This window comes from Hypomesus nipponensis, chromosome 14, assembly GCF_054491055.1.
Source record: "Hypomesus nipponensis isolate SF chromosome 14, ASM5449105v1, whole genome shotgun sequence".
Classification (NCBI taxonomy): domain Eukaryota; kingdom Metazoa; phylum Chordata; class Actinopteri; order Osmeriformes; family Osmeridae; genus Hypomesus; species Hypomesus nipponensis.
The window spans coordinates 12,527,331-12,545,144 of NC_140374.1; the positions used below are offsets into that span (position 1 = coordinate 12,527,331).

The 17,814-nt window shown below is 45.2% G+C and overlaps 1 protein-coding gene across 1 annotated transcript in view; it reads left to right on the top strand.

Moving 5' to 3' along the window:
- The first annotated feature begins 2,613 nt into the window (after nucleotides 1-2,613).
- The window catches only part of pclob (piccolo presynaptic cytomatrix protein b), a 59,666-nt gene continuing 44,465 nt past the window's right edge, over nucleotides 2,614-17,814 (top strand). The window contains 14 exon segments of the mRNA XM_084671825.1: nucleotides 2,614-3,462; nucleotides 4,880-4,971; nucleotides 8,044-8,491; nucleotides 8,522-8,827; nucleotides 9,085-9,609; nucleotides 9,640-9,945; nucleotides 10,219-11,079; nucleotides 11,338-12,198; nucleotides 12,421-12,424; nucleotides 13,711-14,426; nucleotides 14,540-15,433; nucleotides 15,870-16,397; nucleotides 16,428-16,733; nucleotides 17,264-17,791. Coding sequence (XP_084527951.1) covers nucleotides 2,614-3,462; nucleotides 4,880-4,971; nucleotides 8,044-8,491; nucleotides 8,522-8,827; nucleotides 9,085-9,609; nucleotides 9,640-9,945; nucleotides 10,219-11,079; nucleotides 11,338-12,198; nucleotides 12,421-12,424; nucleotides 13,711-14,426; nucleotides 14,540-15,433; nucleotides 15,870-16,397; nucleotides 16,428-16,733; nucleotides 17,264-17,791 — 7,224 coding nt within the window.

Below are 17,814 nucleotides of genomic sequence, written 5' to 3' on the forward strand. Positions count from 1 at the left end.
TCTCTGCCGCTAAGATTTATATGAGAGCTAGTCAGACATTGGCCAATGATAGTTCTTTCACAAGCAAGATAGATGAATGATCACAGCAGTTTGAGGAGTGACTTGTGATGACGCGAAGTGAGCACAGGCATGTCTGTTCAGGAAGATAGAGAGAGATAAGATGGAATAATGCAGATGAGGAAGTCAAAATAGTGTGTGAATAATGAAAGAGCATTCTTGTTTACCATCAAGGTTAAGGTGATGAGAAGGTCAAGGCCATTTCTAGGCATTGTCTAACATTGTTTTTTGGTGACCTTGCTCCTCGTGGAACCAGTGAATAAATCATACTGCATAAATCACAAGTGAAACAGATAATTTTACAAGATTTTATCACCAGTCTACAAAAGCATTATACAAGCAGGAGCATTACCTGGTGTTACATATTACACAGCGTACTGATGTTAAATCTCACTTTTGATAAAATAGACAAATAGACTGATACATTTGGGTGTGTATTGATACAATAACACGTGACTGGACGGGAATAAATCGCCTTGTCTCTTTAATTTCAATTTTCCTGCGTGATGCATCGTGATCATTTGTCAAGTGGCGGCGCTTGCGCAGTGGTGAGAGAGGAGGAGTGGATGCTGTTGGCTCGCGCGGATCTTTGCCCTCCATCCCGTTGCAATCAAACCGCAGAGACTGACAGGGAATACCGGACACGGGTTGCTTGAAATGGGGAGAGATTTCTACTATGGCAGCAACCGAAAAGGTAGAATTTGCAAGTGTATTTTAATAGCTTTATTTAGCACATCTGTTTGACATTTTGACCAGGAAGGGTCGGATGCTCGGATAGAGGGAGGGATACGGGCGGAGGACAAATCCGAGAGGATTATAATATCTATGATAGCGGGGACTCAGTATCGGTGTCCGCAGATATGTGGTTTGAGCCCATTTGGTTACAGAGTTGCACGTAAATTATATTTAAATGTGGCAAGGGCGCATGGAAACAACAAATAATTGTTTCAACATATAGGTCCACGGTCACCTGTCGGTTTTTAACCGTCATATCTCTCTTCTTGCCTTCACTATGGTTTGCGTTGTGTAGTTTAAAGTACTAGTCTATTTTGTCTGTTTCGCCGACAGACGCTTTATCACGACCAGGCAAGGAATGCAGCCTCACAGCCATACACAGCTGCTTGACCCTCGACAATCTTGATAAATTATGTAGCCAATATTTTCTGTCGGTTTTCACAGACAGATTTTACTTCTCTTCCATGTTACATTTGTGACAAGTCATAGGCTATTTTCATGCCTTGTGAATGTCATAAAAGGTGATTCCATATCAACGTTCGCTTCTCATGCTTGACTTATTCTGCCCGGATGTGCCAGCGGTTTATCCATTAAGCGCCAGATAGACTGGGATTTCTACTGTAAACCATACACTGGTTTCACAACTACCACAAATAGGCTACAATATCTATTTTCAGTGAGTATATTTAGTTTGTCAACGGGTTTACGTGATTTCTGACGGATTCTATTGCACTCGTGGTGGTTTTATCAAGCTTAGAATCAGAAAAAAATGAACACGACTTTTAGCTCTTTAGCTCTATGTTTAGTTTTGTATTTAATTTATGACTGAAAAAGTATGCCGTTTATTGGTGTGATGAAGTATAACAACTCGTAATCAATAGAGCAGCTCTGTGCTGCTGTCCACGGTGCTGAAATAATGTGTGTAAACGAAGTAAATCAAACCGAGATAGAATCATTATTTGTCTTCTTGAATAGAGGCAACCATACGTGTGCGAATAGTAATAGTTTTAAACTGATACATCGACGATCAATATTGTTTTGATTTAGAGTAGGCTATTTACTAAATCCCGGAAAGTGAGTAGCAGTTACTCAAATATGGTGGTTGAATTTAGTTCATAGGGATAATAAAAGCAGTTAATCTAGTCAAGTGGCATTGTTCTACAACTTAATACCAACAGTGTGGTTTAACGATACAAAACCGTAATGTATAAATATTTGTGTTCACAATTCAGCGTGTGAGCGTACAAGATCGACTGAGACTAATGTGTCATGTTGGAGGAAAGCGACATATCCGCCTCACAGTTATTAGCTAGTGGCATTCTGCTTTTTCTGTTCTCATTACTTTCCAATATAGTGTGTGGTGTGTTTATTTGTTTTCCATTTCGTGCCCAGGGCAGCATATCTAATCAGATGATATTAGCTGCGTAACAATGCTCATTGCTCTTTTACTTGCAGCTTAATATATCTTTCTCTCTCCCTCTCTTTCACGTTCCCTCTCTCCTCTCCTCATCCCTCTCTCATTGTCCTTTCCTCCATCGCACCCTGTCGTCGTCCTGCCTGAGTAGGAAGGCTGATGTAGATGCAGAGCCAGAGGAGAGCCCAGGGAGCAGCAGCAGCAGCAGCAGCAGTGGGGCAGTAGATGCCCTCTCCCCAGCCTCAGCCCCAGCCCCCCCTCAGGGCCCTGCAAGACAGCGAGGAAAGAGTGGCGACAGCTCCTGCTCTGACTCAGACGGCATCGTAGACTCCAGCCAGGAGGAGGACGAGGAGGACGAGGAGGACGAGGAGGACGAGGAGGACGAGGAGGACGAGGAAGACCCCGCCATGTTCTCTAACTTCTTGAGCGGGGCTAACCCCCTCAGTGCTGTGTCCTCCACGGTCAACAAGTTTGGCCTGTTTGGGGATGACGGGGATCAAAAACAGAAAGCGCCCCCACAGCAGGCTGGAAAGCCTCCAGGGGCGCAGCAGCAGGTATCTGGCCCTGGGAAAAACCCTAAACAGCCTCATGAACCTCAGAAACAGGGCCAGGGACCTCCGAAGCAGGGAGGGCACCAGTTGCAGGGTAATGGACAGGCTGGTTTGCCAGGTAACAAAGCCAGTGGACAGCCAGCTCCTTCTAAGGTTGGAACACAGGCTGCCAAACCCGTTGAAGTAGGACTGCAGCACACTCCTCCCAAAACTGGAGTGACTCAACAGGGCTCACCCAAAGTTGGAGCTCAACAACCTCCTCCAAAAGGTGGGCCACAATCACAAACTGTTAAGGGACAACAGCAAGCGGCCCCTAAGACAGGACCCCAAAAACAAGGGTCCCCTAAGGTTGGTGCCCAGTCGCAAGGGTCCCCTAAGGTTGGTGCCCAGGCTGGACCACAACAACCAGGTTCTCCAAGGACTACACCACAGCAACAGGCTTCTGGCAAATCAGGGCCTCTGCCACAAAGTCCAAAAGGGCCTGTTCCTCACCCAGCTGGCCAGGCCCAGACAGGAACTCCATCACAAGGAGTCACTAGAACCGGACCTCAAAAATCAGGTTCTACTGGGGCAAGAACCCTCTGTCCAGTGTGTAACACCACAGAACTCAATATCAACACCAAGGAGCCACCGAACCATAATACCTGCACACAGTGTAAGACAGAGGTTTGCAGTTTGTGTGGCTTCAGTCCTCCAGACTCTGGCGTAAGTAGATCTGCAGTGCAAACAAACAGTGGAAATGTGTCATGTGAACCTTATTTATTCATAGAAGCAGTCTAATTACTCAGTGTAACTATTATGTCCTTCTTACCAGTCTGCTTTAATACAGTAATCGTATTTAGTGACAGTTAATTTAGCATGATGTATTCATTCTGTAACTAAATTAAACAATTGTTTGTCAGTTATCTTAAAGGGGTCATTGACTGATTTTATAGGGTATTTCACGATGTTCCTTAAGGTCTCCGAATAGGGTATGTAACATTGGTTGTGTTGGAAATGGCCCGGGTGCTGTTCTATGCGCCCTAATGCAACCCTGTGAAATAGCCCTAGAATGAAACAATAGGTTTTCTCCCATTTATGGTATGCTCATGAATATATAGATGAGCTGCGAGCTGATTGGTTGGTTTACAACGAGCAAAGCTGCGGAGCAAAGCTGCGGAGCAACGATGCAACATAGCCAAACATGCATCGTGAATTGTAGATTTACATGAGAACACAGCTTATTTATTAGAAAGAATCACAGTCAGGAATACGAAATAACGGTAGCCCCATTGCCAATAAACTAAATCATCACACATTCTACCTATGCTAGATACAGGAGACGTTAGCATTGCTAATAACTGTTAGCAACAAAATCATATTTACAGCTTGCAGTTGTGATGAGCATACGGTCGGAACAGCACCTCTTTTCAGCAAACAGCGGTTTAGCAAATTCTGCTTTAAATTGTCAAGTTGCAAAGTTTTTCAAAACTGTCTTTGGTGAAAAGGTTTGAGCAAATAAATAATTGAGTGTCAAACTTTACAGGGATCTCATAGACAAACATGCCCATCGAGTGTTTGGTTCCTTGGGAAGACGATGAAAAGTGTCAGTTTTTTCTGTACAGCCTGGAACACTGCATTTACGACCGTGGTCCATTTTCAATATCCTTGAGAAACTTCCAAACTTTCTTATTTGTAATTCCCGTGGAAGTACACACACCAGTGCACAGCTAAACTATTGTCTTAGCTGAACACAATTTTGGAGCATGACAAAGGTATAGACCACAGTCTGTCTTTTTGGAAACTGACCGTTTTACAGCGGTGGTTTCAAATTGTGAGATTTGCATAGGAAAGAGCTGTCAATTGACTTTGAGGTTCAGGGTATGTCCATTTTACCCACCAAACTGTCGTTATTCAACTATGACAAGGTTAACTCGGTTTTGTAGTCAATGACCCCTTTAAAGAAAAAAGTGAACGGAAAAAATAATTATTGTAAATATTTGTTCACATATTGTAATCCTGCTCTCCGCCAAAAATCATTTACATGTAGTTTTACTCTGATTTACTCTTACTTATTAAGCTTACTTACAAACATTTACAGATTGTATTTTATAGCATTGTAAGACAACTATTTATTCTTCAGGCAAAGGAGTGGCTGTGTCTTACCTGCCAGATGCAGCGAGCTGTTGGAGGAATGGAGCCCCCAGGACCCCCCATGGTGAAGCCCCAGCCGTCACCTAACAAAACATCAACAAATGCTGCACCTCAGAAGAAAGGGACGCCGGGAGCTGCTACACAGGCACCTACTCAGAAACCAGTTAGCCCTGCTCCCACACAGAAAACACCACAGGAGAACCGGAGAATATCAGGACCACCGGACCAGACCAGCCAGCCAGGCCAGAAATCAGGAAATGCCACCCCATCGACCCAACGAGAACTTGGGAAACCTCAGCAACAGCCCCCCAAAGGTGGAACTTCTCCTGCAAAGGCTGTTCCAACACAGGCCCAGCTCCCAAAACAGGAGTCAGGGGGCTTCTTTGGTTTTGGTGGTGCTAAATCTCAGCCTGCTGCATCACAGCCTGCAGAGTCAGTTTCTGGGAAGATGTTTGGCTTTGGCTCCTCCATCTTCAGTTCTGCCTCCACTTTGATCACCTCAGCTGTTCAGGATGAGCCTCGCCCCACACCTCCAGCTTCCCCCAAGGTGACTGCTTCAGCTCAGCCCTCTCCTAAGATGCCACTTGCTAAGGAGACCAAACCACCTGCTGCTCAGAAAACAGAGGAGAAGATACCAGAGCAACCCCAGCAGACCAAGGCTCCTCCATCAGAAAAGGCCAAAGTGGACAAGACCCCATCAGAGCCTCCAAAGTCAGCAGCAGCCTCCCAACCAGCTCCCAAAGCAGGCCAGTCCACCTGTCCTCTCTGCAAGGTGGGACTCAATGTGGGCTCCAAGGACCCTCCCAACTACAACACCTGCACGCAATGCAAGAACACTGTTTGCAACCAATGTGGATTCAACCCCATGCCAAATTCTGAGGTAAGTATTATAGCAGTGTGATTGCAATGCAACTACAATGCCAGGAATCTCTGTCTATCTATTTGTGGGGTTTTTTGGTGGCTCAATCTTCTTGAGAACCGGTATGAAGTTGAAAATCAGTGCAGTATTGCTCAGGACCCAAGGCCATGCAGTGCCTGTGACGTTGTTTGGATGAGTTGTTCACCTTCGCAAAATATAAAAATAGGCCTAAAAAGTGACACGTTGCATCATGGGCATTTAATCCAAAAATACTGCCACCACAACCACAGTGTAGGTAGTTGTCCATCAGTTTTTAAGTAAAAAAATCTTGGGTTTTCTTCATGGATGACATTCCGGCTAGCTAACTAAAAAAAGAGTGTATAGTTTATTTTCAGTAAAGATCAATGAATTTTGTTAAGTTCATGAATTAAAACATTTGCTGTTAATTCATGTGGATGCACAGTAATATCTCTAATCTAACTTTGGAAAAGTTTTACCCTAACCCTTACCCTACACAAAAACTCAAATTCAATCAAGTAACCGGCATCTTAATCATTGATTGTATCAAAGGCATAAACGTCATGGGTACAGCACTCGATGTAATAATAACTACAGGTCTTTTTTAAATTTGCGATGGGAGCAAAGTATAACTCTAATGGGTAAGTATTTACATGGTTGGTCCATGGATTCTTAGAACTGACCTTGGCTTGTCGCCAATGGGTAATCCAGTGATAGACACTGAAAAGGCTTTGAACTTCAACATATGGTGTATACTGTAGATTATTGTTGTTACCTAATGTTACAGTGTGATCATTTAATGATCTGAGAAATTATAAAAAGGCCCGTCCTGATCCAAACTCCCATTCCTAGAGGTAGTATCTGATTTACATGGCAGCCACATGTGCCGTAATTCCTAGTTTTGATTGCATCTTGGCCCCACAGCTGTGTCACGTGCTGTCTTGGCTGGAGAGATGCACTCTGTGTAATGCTCAAAGCTGACGGGCATGACTGTGCAGCCACGATAGTGAACAATAGCAGCTGGTAAAAACAGTTACTATATCTATTGGCAGATTCCCTCTTAGGGATCATCTGGTAGGGAACACCATGTTGGGTGACACTCTAAATAGATTCTCCATTTTCTAGGTTATCTACAGCACAAAAGGACTTGACACTTGACTCTGTAACTCAATGCACACTGTTTGTAGGATAGATTGGCAAGGATAGTCTAAGGCTATATGATCTCATGTGATGCCTCTGTGCTCGGCTGATGGCCGAAACTCGTAATCCACAGAGATGGGAGCGAGATATCTCATGCTATGCACCTTAGCAGAGGTCATGAGTGTGGGAACATCACAATTGTTCAGATTACTATGTTCCTGTATTGAATCGGAAAATCCTTGCTACATTTTGCCTGTGAAAAGAGCATACATTTTGCAACAACAAATCGCTGTATACTTAGGAAGCCATCTTATAGACACATGAGTACAGTGATATCGCCGATTGAAAATGAATCATAACAATGTGCATTTCAATGTAGAGGTAATTTTTCATGAACAGTAAGATGTGATGTTAGGGTCTAAAGTTTACTGTCTATCCGATAAGCAGCCTTCGTTTTTGGTTGGTTAAATAGAATCAGTAACATGTTAGAAAGCTGAGAGGCCTTAAAAGCATGTTTGGGGACTTGAAAGTCACTTGGTTGTTATAAAACATCATACTGTCACACTTTTAAGTGCTCTGGACAAGCCGTAAGGAAAGCTTAACTCCATTGCATTGGCAGTGTTGTTCAGTCTCCTATGTGAGGTTGTGACTGTCTGTTAATTGCAGAAACGTAATTAGAACACTACAGCGATTGCCTGCTGTAGTGAACAAGCATTACCAGAGACCAATCTAAAGTTGAAAAGCCTTAAGCAAAGATGTTTCTTGTATGAGCAAAAAGCATTGATATACAGAACCAACAATTTAAAACCCAATCTTGTAGGGCTAAATTGGATTTATTGTCCCTTTCCTTGAAGGCAAAACCTGAAGATGGGAATGCCGTTCATTAAGAAATACATAATTTCTGTATCTGACATTGTATCAATAATGTACTTGATATTTATCTTCTCAATATGCAATATTACTAATTTTTGTCTATATAAATATTAGACTATTATGGAGTGTTGAATTTGAACAGATAATCATGTGATTTGCATCAAAGATATCTTGTTTTGTTTTCAGGTGAAGGAGTGGCTATGTCTTACCTGCCAGATGCAGAGAGCTGTTGGAGGAATGGAGCCCCCAGAACCCCCCAAGATGAAGCCACAGCCTTCACCCAACAAAACATCTACTTCTGCCACACCACAAAAGAAGGACACTTCAACTCCAGGGTCTCCCCAGAGAAAGACATCTTCTCCAGCAGTCCAGCCACCCAAGGCTGAGGCTGCTAAAGGTTTACAGTCTCAGAAAAGCAGTCCAACTCCTGTTCAGAAATCCCCACAGGACAACAGAAGAACATCTGGGCCTCAGAAACCACCAGACCAGACCAGCCAACCAGGGCGTAAGCAGAGTAATGCTGCCCAGCAGGAGTCAGGGGGCTTCTTTGGCTTTGGTGGTGCTAAACCTCAGCCTGCTGCACCACAGCCTGGAGAGTCAGTTTCTGGGAAGATGTTTGGCTTTGGCTCCTCCATCTTCAGTTCTGCATCCACTTTGATCACCTCAGCTGTTCAGGATGAGCCTCGCGCCACACCTCCAGCTTCCCCCAAGGTGACTGCTTCAGCTCAGGCCTCTCCTAAGATGCCACCTGCTAAGGAGACCAAAACACCTGCTGCTCAGAAAGCAGAGGAGAAGAAACCAGAGCAACCCCAGCAGACCAAGGCTCCTCCATCAGAACAGGCCAAAGTAGGCAAGACCCCATCAGAGCCTCCAAAGTCAGCAGCAGCCTCCCAACCAGCTCCCAAAGCAGGCCAGTCCACCTGTCCTCTCTGCAAGGTGGGACTCAATGTGGGCTCCAAGGACCCTCCCAACTACAACACCTGCACACAATGCAAGAACACTGTCTGCAACCTGTGTGGATTCAACCCAATGCCTCATGAAACACAGGTAAGAGACCATTAAACAATGAGGATAAAGACGATATGCTATCACACTTACAGGCCTTCTGAATTAGAATTACTTTAGGAAAAAAATGCAATACTTTTTAAAGATCATGGGAGCACATAGTATTTACATAAATAAAAGATACAATAAAAAAATATGAAAGTTCAACTACAACCTCACATTTCATGTGGAACTGTATGCTCAAAGGCGCCAGTTATATTACATTTCACCATAACAAAACACTGCTTTTTATTTTTCAGGCAAAGGAGTGGCTGTGTCTAACCTGCCAGACACAGCGAGCTGTTGGAGGAATGGAGCCCCCAGGACCCCTCATGGTGAAGCCTCAGCCATCACCAAACAAAACATCAACAAACGCTGCACCCCAAAAGTCTCCTTCAACTCCAGGGTCCCCCCAGAGAAAGCCATCTTCTCCAGCAGTCCAGCCACCCAAGGCTGATGCTGCAAAAGGTTTAGAGTCTCAGAAACAAGGCAGTCCAGCTCCTGTTCAGAAATCACCACAGGACAACAGAAGAACATCTGGGCCTCAGAAACCACCAGACCAGACCAGCCAACCAGGGCGTAAGCAGAGTAATGCTGCCCAGCAGGAGTCAGGAGGCTTCTTTGGCTTAGGTGGTGCTAAATCTCAGCCTGCTGCATCACAGCCTGCAGAATCAGTTTCTGGGAAGATGTTTGGCTTTGGCTCCTCCATCTTCAGTTCTGCCTCCACTTTGATCACCTCAGCTGTTCAGGATGAGCCTCGCCCCACACCTCCAGCTTCCCCCAAGGTGTCTGCTTCAGCTCAGGCCTCTCCTAAGATGCCACTTGCTAAGGAAACCAAACCACCTGCTGCTCAGAAAGCAGAGGAGAAGAAAGCAGAGCAACCCCAACAGACCAAGGCTTCTCCATCAGAACAAGCCAAAGTGGACAAGACCCCATCAGAGCCTCCAAAGTCAGCAGCAGCCTCCCAACCAGCTCCCAAAGCAGGCCAGTCCACCTGTCCTCTCTGCAAGGTGGGACTCAATGTGGGCTCCAAGGACCCACCTAACTACAACACCTGTACGCAATGCAAGAACACTGTCTGCAACCTGTGTGGATTCAACCCAATGCCTCACGAAACACAGGTAAGAGAACATTAAACAATGAGAGAGAAGACAATGCACTATCACACTTACAGGTTTTCTGAATTAGGCTGACTTCAAGGCAAAAATCCTAGACTTAATGTACAATTTAAAAATGGAACTTGGATAAGCATCTGTTTATATTTTCAATGAACAGAGAAGATGTAAAAATGTAATGATGTTAAGATAATTAAAACATTAAATCTTGACTATGTGCTTGAGTGTTTCACATTCATTATGTTTTTTCCATAATAGTACACTGTCTTGTGTTTTCAGGCAAAGGAGTGGCTATGTCTAACCTGCCAGACACAGCGAGCTGTTGGAGGAATGGAGCCCCCAGGACCCCCCAAGATGAAGCCCCAGCCATCACCTAACAAAACATCAACAAAAGCTGCACCTCAAAAGGCTCCTTCAACTCCAGGGTCCCCCCAGAGAAAGCCATCTTCTCCAGCAGTCCAGCCACCCAAAGCTGAGGCTGCTAAAGGTTTACAGTCTCAGAAACAAGGCAGTCCAGATCCTGTTCAGAAATCACCACAGGACAACAGAAGAACATCTGGGCCTCAGAAACCACCAGACCAGACCAGCCAACCAGGGCGTAAGCAGAGTAATGCTGCCCAGCAGGAGTCAGGGGGCTTCTTTGGCTTAGGTGGTGCTAAATCTCAGCCTGCTGCATCCCAGCCTGCAGAGTCAGTTTCTGGGAAAATGTTTGGCTTTGGCTCCTCCATCTTCAGTTCTGCCTCCACTTTGATCACCTCAGCTGTTCAGGATGAGCCTCGCCCCACACCTCCAGCTTCCCCCAAGGTGCCTGCTTCAGCTCAGGCCTCTCCTAAGATGCCACCTGCTAAGGAGACAAAACCACCTGCTGCTCAGAAAGCAGAGGAGAAGAAACCAGAGCAACCCCAGCAGACCAAGGCTTCTCCATCAGAACAAGCCAAAGTGGACAAGACCCCATCAGAACCTCCAAAGTCAGCAGCAGCCTCCCAACCAGCTCCCAAAGTGGGCCAGTCCACCTGTCCTCTCTGCAAGGTGGGACTCAATGTGGGCTCCAAGGACCCTCCCAACTACAACACCTGCACTCAATGCAAGAACACTGTTTGCAACCTGTGTGGATTCAACCCAATGCCTCATGAAACACAGGTAAGAGAGCATTAAAAAATGAGGGTGAAGACAATATGCTATCACACTTAAAGGCTTTCTGAATTAGAATGACTTTAAGACGAAAATTCAATACTTTTTAAAGATCCTTGGAACGTACAGTTTTTACATAAACAAAAGAAAATATAAGAACATGATAAACGTTCAGATACAATCTCACAATTCATGCAGAACTGTATGCTCAACTGCGCCAGTCATATTGCATTTCACCATAACACAACACTGCTTTTAATTTTTTAGGCAAAGGAGTGGCTGTGTCTAACCTGCCAGACACAGCGAGCTGTTGGAGGAATGGAGCCCCCAGGACCCCCCATGGTGAAGCCCCACCCGTCACCTAACAAAACATCAACAAACACTGCACCCCAAAAGCCTCCTTCAACTCCAGGGTCCCCCCAGAAAAAGCCATCTTCTCCAGCAGTCCAGCCACCCAAGACTGAGGCTGTTAAGGGTTTAGGGTCTCAGAAACAGGCCAGTCCAACTCCTGTTCAGAAATCCCCACAGGACAACAGAAGAACATCTGGGCCTCAGAAACCACCAGACCAGAACAGCCAACCAGGGCGAAAGCAGAGTAATGCTGCCCAGCAGGAGTCAGGAGGCTTCTTTGGCTTAGGTGGTGCTAAATCTCAGCCTGCTGCATCACAGCCTGCAGAGTCAGTTTCTGGGAAGATGTTTGGTTTTGGCTCCTCCATCTTCAGTTCTGCCTCCACTTTGATCACCTCAGCTGTTCAGGATGAGCCTCGCCCCACACCTCCAGCTTCCCCCAAGGTGCCTGCTTCAGCTCAGGCCTCTCCTAAGATGCCACCTGCTAAGGAGACCAAGCCACCTGCTGCTCAGAAAGCAGAGGAGAAGAAACCAGAGCAACCCCAGCAGACCAAGGCTCCTCCATCAGAACAAGCCAAAATGGACAAGACCCCATCAGAACCTCCAAAGTCAGCAGCAGCCTCCCAACCAGCTCCCAAAGCAGGCCAGTCCACCTGTCCTCTCTGCAAGGTGGGACTCAATGTGGGCTCCAAGGACCCTCCCAACTATAACACCTGCACGCAATGCAAGAACACTGTCTGCAACCAATGTGGATTCAACCCCATGCCTAATGAAAAAGCGGTAAGACCAGTGAGAAAATGTTATTCACTACTTATAATAAGCCTCAGTTTCAATAATAAAAATGTACTATTGTTTATAACTATTTGTAGTTTGTTGATGTTGTAGAATCTCTGAAAAAGTTACATCTGACAGGATTTTGTCAATATATGTTATCATAGCTATTACAACTAGCGATTATAAAATTTCTAGGGAAATTGTGGGGTGTGCTTGCGTCGGTTGCAGATGGGTATGTTTCCAGGGTGTGAATATCAACACCCTGTATTTTTGTATGCCCTTCGACTGGTTAGCTCCTGAGATACCCACACAGTCGAAGTCAAGTTGTTAGCTAGCTCTAATATTTACCGGGGCTAGGTCTGAGTCTAGGAGCAAACATGAGCAAAGTTGCCAGCTGTAGGTATATGCAGGTAGCATCGCTAGTGCTAAATAACCATTTAGCTGGTCGGCTCCATGATGCCGGGTATGTATGGCTTGTGAGACTGCTCACTAAAAGAACGAAGAGGAACCCACTTGTCAACAGATTAAGACATGTTTGTAGGTACCTAGCGAAAAGTAGCCTCAACTTTTCTAGACTTTTAGCTATGGTATTAATGTTGAAGGCTCGCTTATATCACTGTCTGTCCTACCAGAACGTTGTATCTATGCGTCGTTGCTAACATGTGCTGACGTTGTGATGTTAGGCTAGCACTGAGTTCCCTTGTGCATCACAAGGCACTTTTTGCCAGAAAAACGTAATTCAACCCAAAACCATGCAACGGAACGTAAATAAAAATACAAGCAACTCAATTGGGACCAATACGAACATTTTGACACCTATGTTGTCTATGTAGTCCAAATATTGAGGGATCCTTAGGGGTAAGAAAATAATTATAATGAAAAAGAATAAACACATTTATGTGAGATAACAATGGTTGTGCTCGCCTAGGGCAGGCACACCCAATAAATAATAATAATATATATATGAGAGAACAAAGGTTGTGCTTGCAGAAGGCAAGTAACAGACAGTATATTTGATATGTTTCATACATTTTTCTTAAATATGTTATTGCAATGTTAATGAAATCGTCTTAATATTTTTCAATCTTTGAGTCTGTTTTTTTTCAGTAACTGTTACTTTACTAAGTATAACCCATCCCAAGTATCAATGGAAGGTGTGTGGCAAATAGTTCAGAACAAAGCTGCAGTTGTCTTGCCTAAAAAAATATACAATTTGAAAACATTTCGTTGAGATGGGGCAATAAATTCTACATATCTTTACCACACCAACTTGAGATAGTGTGATCTGATTCATAGATTCAAACAGTATCATCTAGTTATCTACGTAAGCCAATTCCAGAGTCAACAAATATTATATTATTTTATCATTTCAGATGCAGGAGTGGTTGTGTCTTACCTGCCAAGTACAAAGAAGTGTTGGAAGTTTGGATTCCCCCAGACCCCCCATGGTGAATCCCCAACCGTCACCTTACAAAGTACCAACTTCACTTGCACCCCAAAAGTCTCCTTCAACTCCAGGGTCCCCCCAGAGAAGGCCATCTTCTCCAGCAGTCCAGACACCCAAGGCAGAAGCTGGTAAAGGTTTTGAGTCTCAGAAACAAGGCAGTCCAACTCCTGTTCAGAAATCCCCACAGGACAACAGAAGAACATCTGGGCCTCAGAAACCACCAGACCAGACCAGCCAACCAGGGCGTAAGCAGAGTAATGCTGCCCAGCAGGAGTCAGGAGGCTTCTTTGGCTTAGGTGGTGCTAAATCTCAGCCTGCTGCATCACAGCCTGCAGAATCAGTTTCTGGGAAGATGTTTGGCTTTGGCTCCTCCATCTTCAGTTCTGCCTCCACTTTGATCACCTCAGCTGTTCAGGATGAGCCTCGCCCCACACCTCCAGCTTCCCCCAAGGTGTCTGCTTCAGCTCAGGCCTCTCCTAAGATGCCACTTGCTAAGGAAACCAAACCACCTGCTGCTCAGAAAGCAGAGGAGAAGAAAGCAGAGCAACCCCAACAGACCAAGGCTTCTCCATCAGAACAAGCCAAAGTGGACAAGACCCCATCAGAGCCTCCAAAGTCAGCAGCAGCCTCCCAACCAGCTCCCAAAGCAGGCCAGTCCACCTGTCCTCTCTGCAAGGTGGGAATCAATGTGGGCTCCAAGGACCCTCCCAACTACAACACCTGTACACAATGCAAGAACACTGTCTGCAACCAATGTGGATTTAATCCCATACCTCAGGAAACAAAGGTAAGACATAATAAAATTAGTTATTTTTATTACTGTACATTTTGTAAAAAAAACTAACAATCTGATTATGCAAATGTTTCATAACAGCCCCATACTCTGTTTTATTGTTTCAGATAAAGGAGTGGCTGTGTCTAACCTGCCAGACACAGCGAGCTGTTGGGGCAATTGAGCCACCAGGAACCCCCATGATGAAGCCCCAGCCATTGTCCAACAAAGTTTCCACAGCAGCTGACCCTGAAAAGAAAGACACCACTTCAAATGCTGTGCAAGTGAAGGTAGTTTCAATTCCAGGGTCCCCCCAGAGAACGCCATCTTCTCCAGCAGTCCAGCCACCCAAAGCTGAGGTTGGTAAAGGTTTAGAGTCTCAGAAACAAGGCAGCCCAACTCCTGTTCAGAAAACACCACAGGACAACAGAAGAACATCTGGGCCTCAGAAACCACCAGACCAAACCAGCCACCCAGGGCGTAAGCAGAGTAATGCTGCCCAGCAGGAGTCAGGGGGCTTCTTTGGCTTAGGTGGTGCTAAATCCCAGCCTGCTGCATCACAGCCTGCAGAGTCAGTTTCTGGGAAGATGTTTGGCTTTGGCTCCTCCATCTTCAGTTCTGCCTCCACTTTGATCACCTCAGCTGTTCAGGATGAGCCTCGCCCCACACCTCCAGCTTCCCCCAAGGTGACTGCTTCAGCTCAGGCCTCTCCTAATATGCCACTTGCTGAGGAAACCAAACCACCTGCTGCTCAGAAAGCAGAGGAGAAGAAACCAGAACAACCCCAACCGACCAAGGCTTCTCCATCAGAACAAGCCAAAGTGGACAAGACCCCATCAGAGCCTCCAAAGTCAGCAGCAGCCTCCCACCCAGCTCCCAAAGCAGGCCAGTCCACCTGTCCTCTCTGCAAGGTGGGACTCAACGTGGGCTCCAAGGACCCTCCCAACTATAACACCTGCACGCAATGCAAGAACACTGTCTGCAACCAATGTGGATTTACTTCAATACCCCAAGTGTCAGAGGTAAGACGACATTGATTCCTTCACGTTTTTTTGCAATCACTACTTTGGTTTAAAAATGTAATTTATGAAGCTTTTTAACAAGGAATCTAATTATTTTCCATTAAATCTACTTTTTTTAAAGACACAGGAGGTTAGGATTAATTTCTTATCAAATTTAGTGATGAATTAATATTATCTTTCTTAGAACTGCCAGTCTTAAAATATGCCAATCATTCATGTACTGACCATGCAGTTTCTCAATGACGCTTAAATCAAAAGCCTTACAGATACTTGGATTTTGTACTCTATGGAATAAGCAGGATAATAATTTATTACAGGTTGAATTAAAATATTATTTACCCATGTCATTACCTATAATTAGGTGATAATTAACATTTGAAACATTTTGAAATCGTTTTTAGCAATAAGATCTTTCTAACAAACCGTTTTGTTTTAGACAAAGGAGTGGCTATGTCTTACCTGCCAGATGCAGAGAGCTGTTGGAGGAATGGACCCCCCAGGACCCCCTAAGATGAAACCGCAGCCCTCACCCAATAAAACTTCCACTTCTGCCACACCACAAAAGAAGGACACTTCAACTCCAGGGTCTCCCCAGAGAAAGACATCTTCTCCAGCAGTCCAGCCACCCAAGGCGGAGGCTGCTAAAAGTTTAGAGTCTCAGAAACAAGGCAGTCCAGCTCCTGTTCAGAAATCACCACAGGACAACAGAAGAACATCTGGGCCTCAGAAACCACCAGACCAGACCAACCAACCAGGGCACAAGCAAAGTAATGCTGCCCAGCAGGATTCAGGGGGCTTCTTTGGCTTTGGTGGTGCTAAATCTCAGCCTGTTGCATCACAGCCTGCAGAGTCAGTTTCTGGGAAGATGTTTGGCTTTGGCTCCTCCATCTTCAGTTCTGCCTCCACTTTGATCACCTCAGCTGTTCAGGATGAGCCTCGCCCCACACCTCCAGCTTCCCCCAAGGTGATTGCTTCAGGTCAGGCCTCTCCTAAGATGCCACCTGCTAAGGAGACAAAACCACCTGCTGCTCAGAAAGTAGAGGAGAAGAAACCAGAGCAACCCCAACCGACCAAGGCTCCTCCATCAGAACAGGCCAAAATGGACAAGACCCCATCAGAACCTCCAAAGTCAGCAGCAGCCTCCCAACCAGCTCCCAAAGCAGGCCAGTCCACCTGTCCTCTCTGCAAGGTGGGACTCAATGTGGGCTCCAAGGACCCACCTAACTACAACACCTGCACACAATGCAAGAACACTGTTTGCAACCAATGTGGATTTACTCCAATTCCCCAAGTATCAGAGGTAAGAACTATGGTGTCCCTGCTGGCTTTTAGCAGTCACTGCTGTGACATAATAATTGCCTTCATAAAGCTGTTAATTAAACCATCAAGTACTTTTCTATTACAAGTTTTATTTTGTTTATGTTCACAAGGTCAGGAAATATGTCAAAGTTTAAGTCATTCATTGTTCTTTTTGTTTTTTCTTTATGATTTTAATTGTAACTGCCATTCGTACATACTGTAATCATTCATGCACTTTTTATACTGTTTTCTCATGGATGTTTAGATTAAAAGCTTTACAAATGCATGTAGATACTACATTTGATACTCTATGGAGTAATTGTGTTGAGCGTTTAATTACAAGCTAAATTAAAATGTTATTGACCTTTTACATTGACACATAATGTGGTAATACATTTATATTTGATTGCCCAAATTGCAAGATATGAGTACTTAGTATTTGCATCCATGAATATCCATGACAAAAGTATCCGGTGAGAATTTGCATGAAGCAATAAGCTCTTCTTAACCTATCAAACCATTTTGTTTTAGGTGAAAGAGTGGCTGTGTCTTACTTGCCAGATGGAGCGAGCTGTTGGAGGAATGGAGGCTTCGGGAGCCTCAAGTATTAAATCACTGCCCTCACCTAACAAAGTTGCTACACCAGCTACGTCCCAAAAGAAGGAAACTTCAACACCGGCGTCCCCCCAGAGAAAGCCATCTTCTCCAGCTGTCCACCCAACTAAGGCTGAGGCTGCTAAAGGTTTAGAGTCTCAGAAACAAGGCAGTTCAGCTCCTGTTCAGAAATCACCACAGGACAACAGAAGAACATCTGGGCCTCAGAAACCACCAGACCAGACCAGCCAACCAGGGCGTAAGCAGAGTAATGCTGCCCAGCAGGAGTCAGGGGGCTTCTTTGGCTTTGGTGGTGCTAAATCTCAGCCTGTTGCATCACAGCCTGCAGAGTCAGTTTCTGGGAAGATGTTTGGCTTTGGCTCCTCCATCTTCAGTTCTGCCTCCACTTTGATCACCTCAGCTGTTCAGGATGAGCCTCGCCCCACACCTCCAGCTTCCCCCAAGGTGACTGCTTCAGCTCAGGCCTC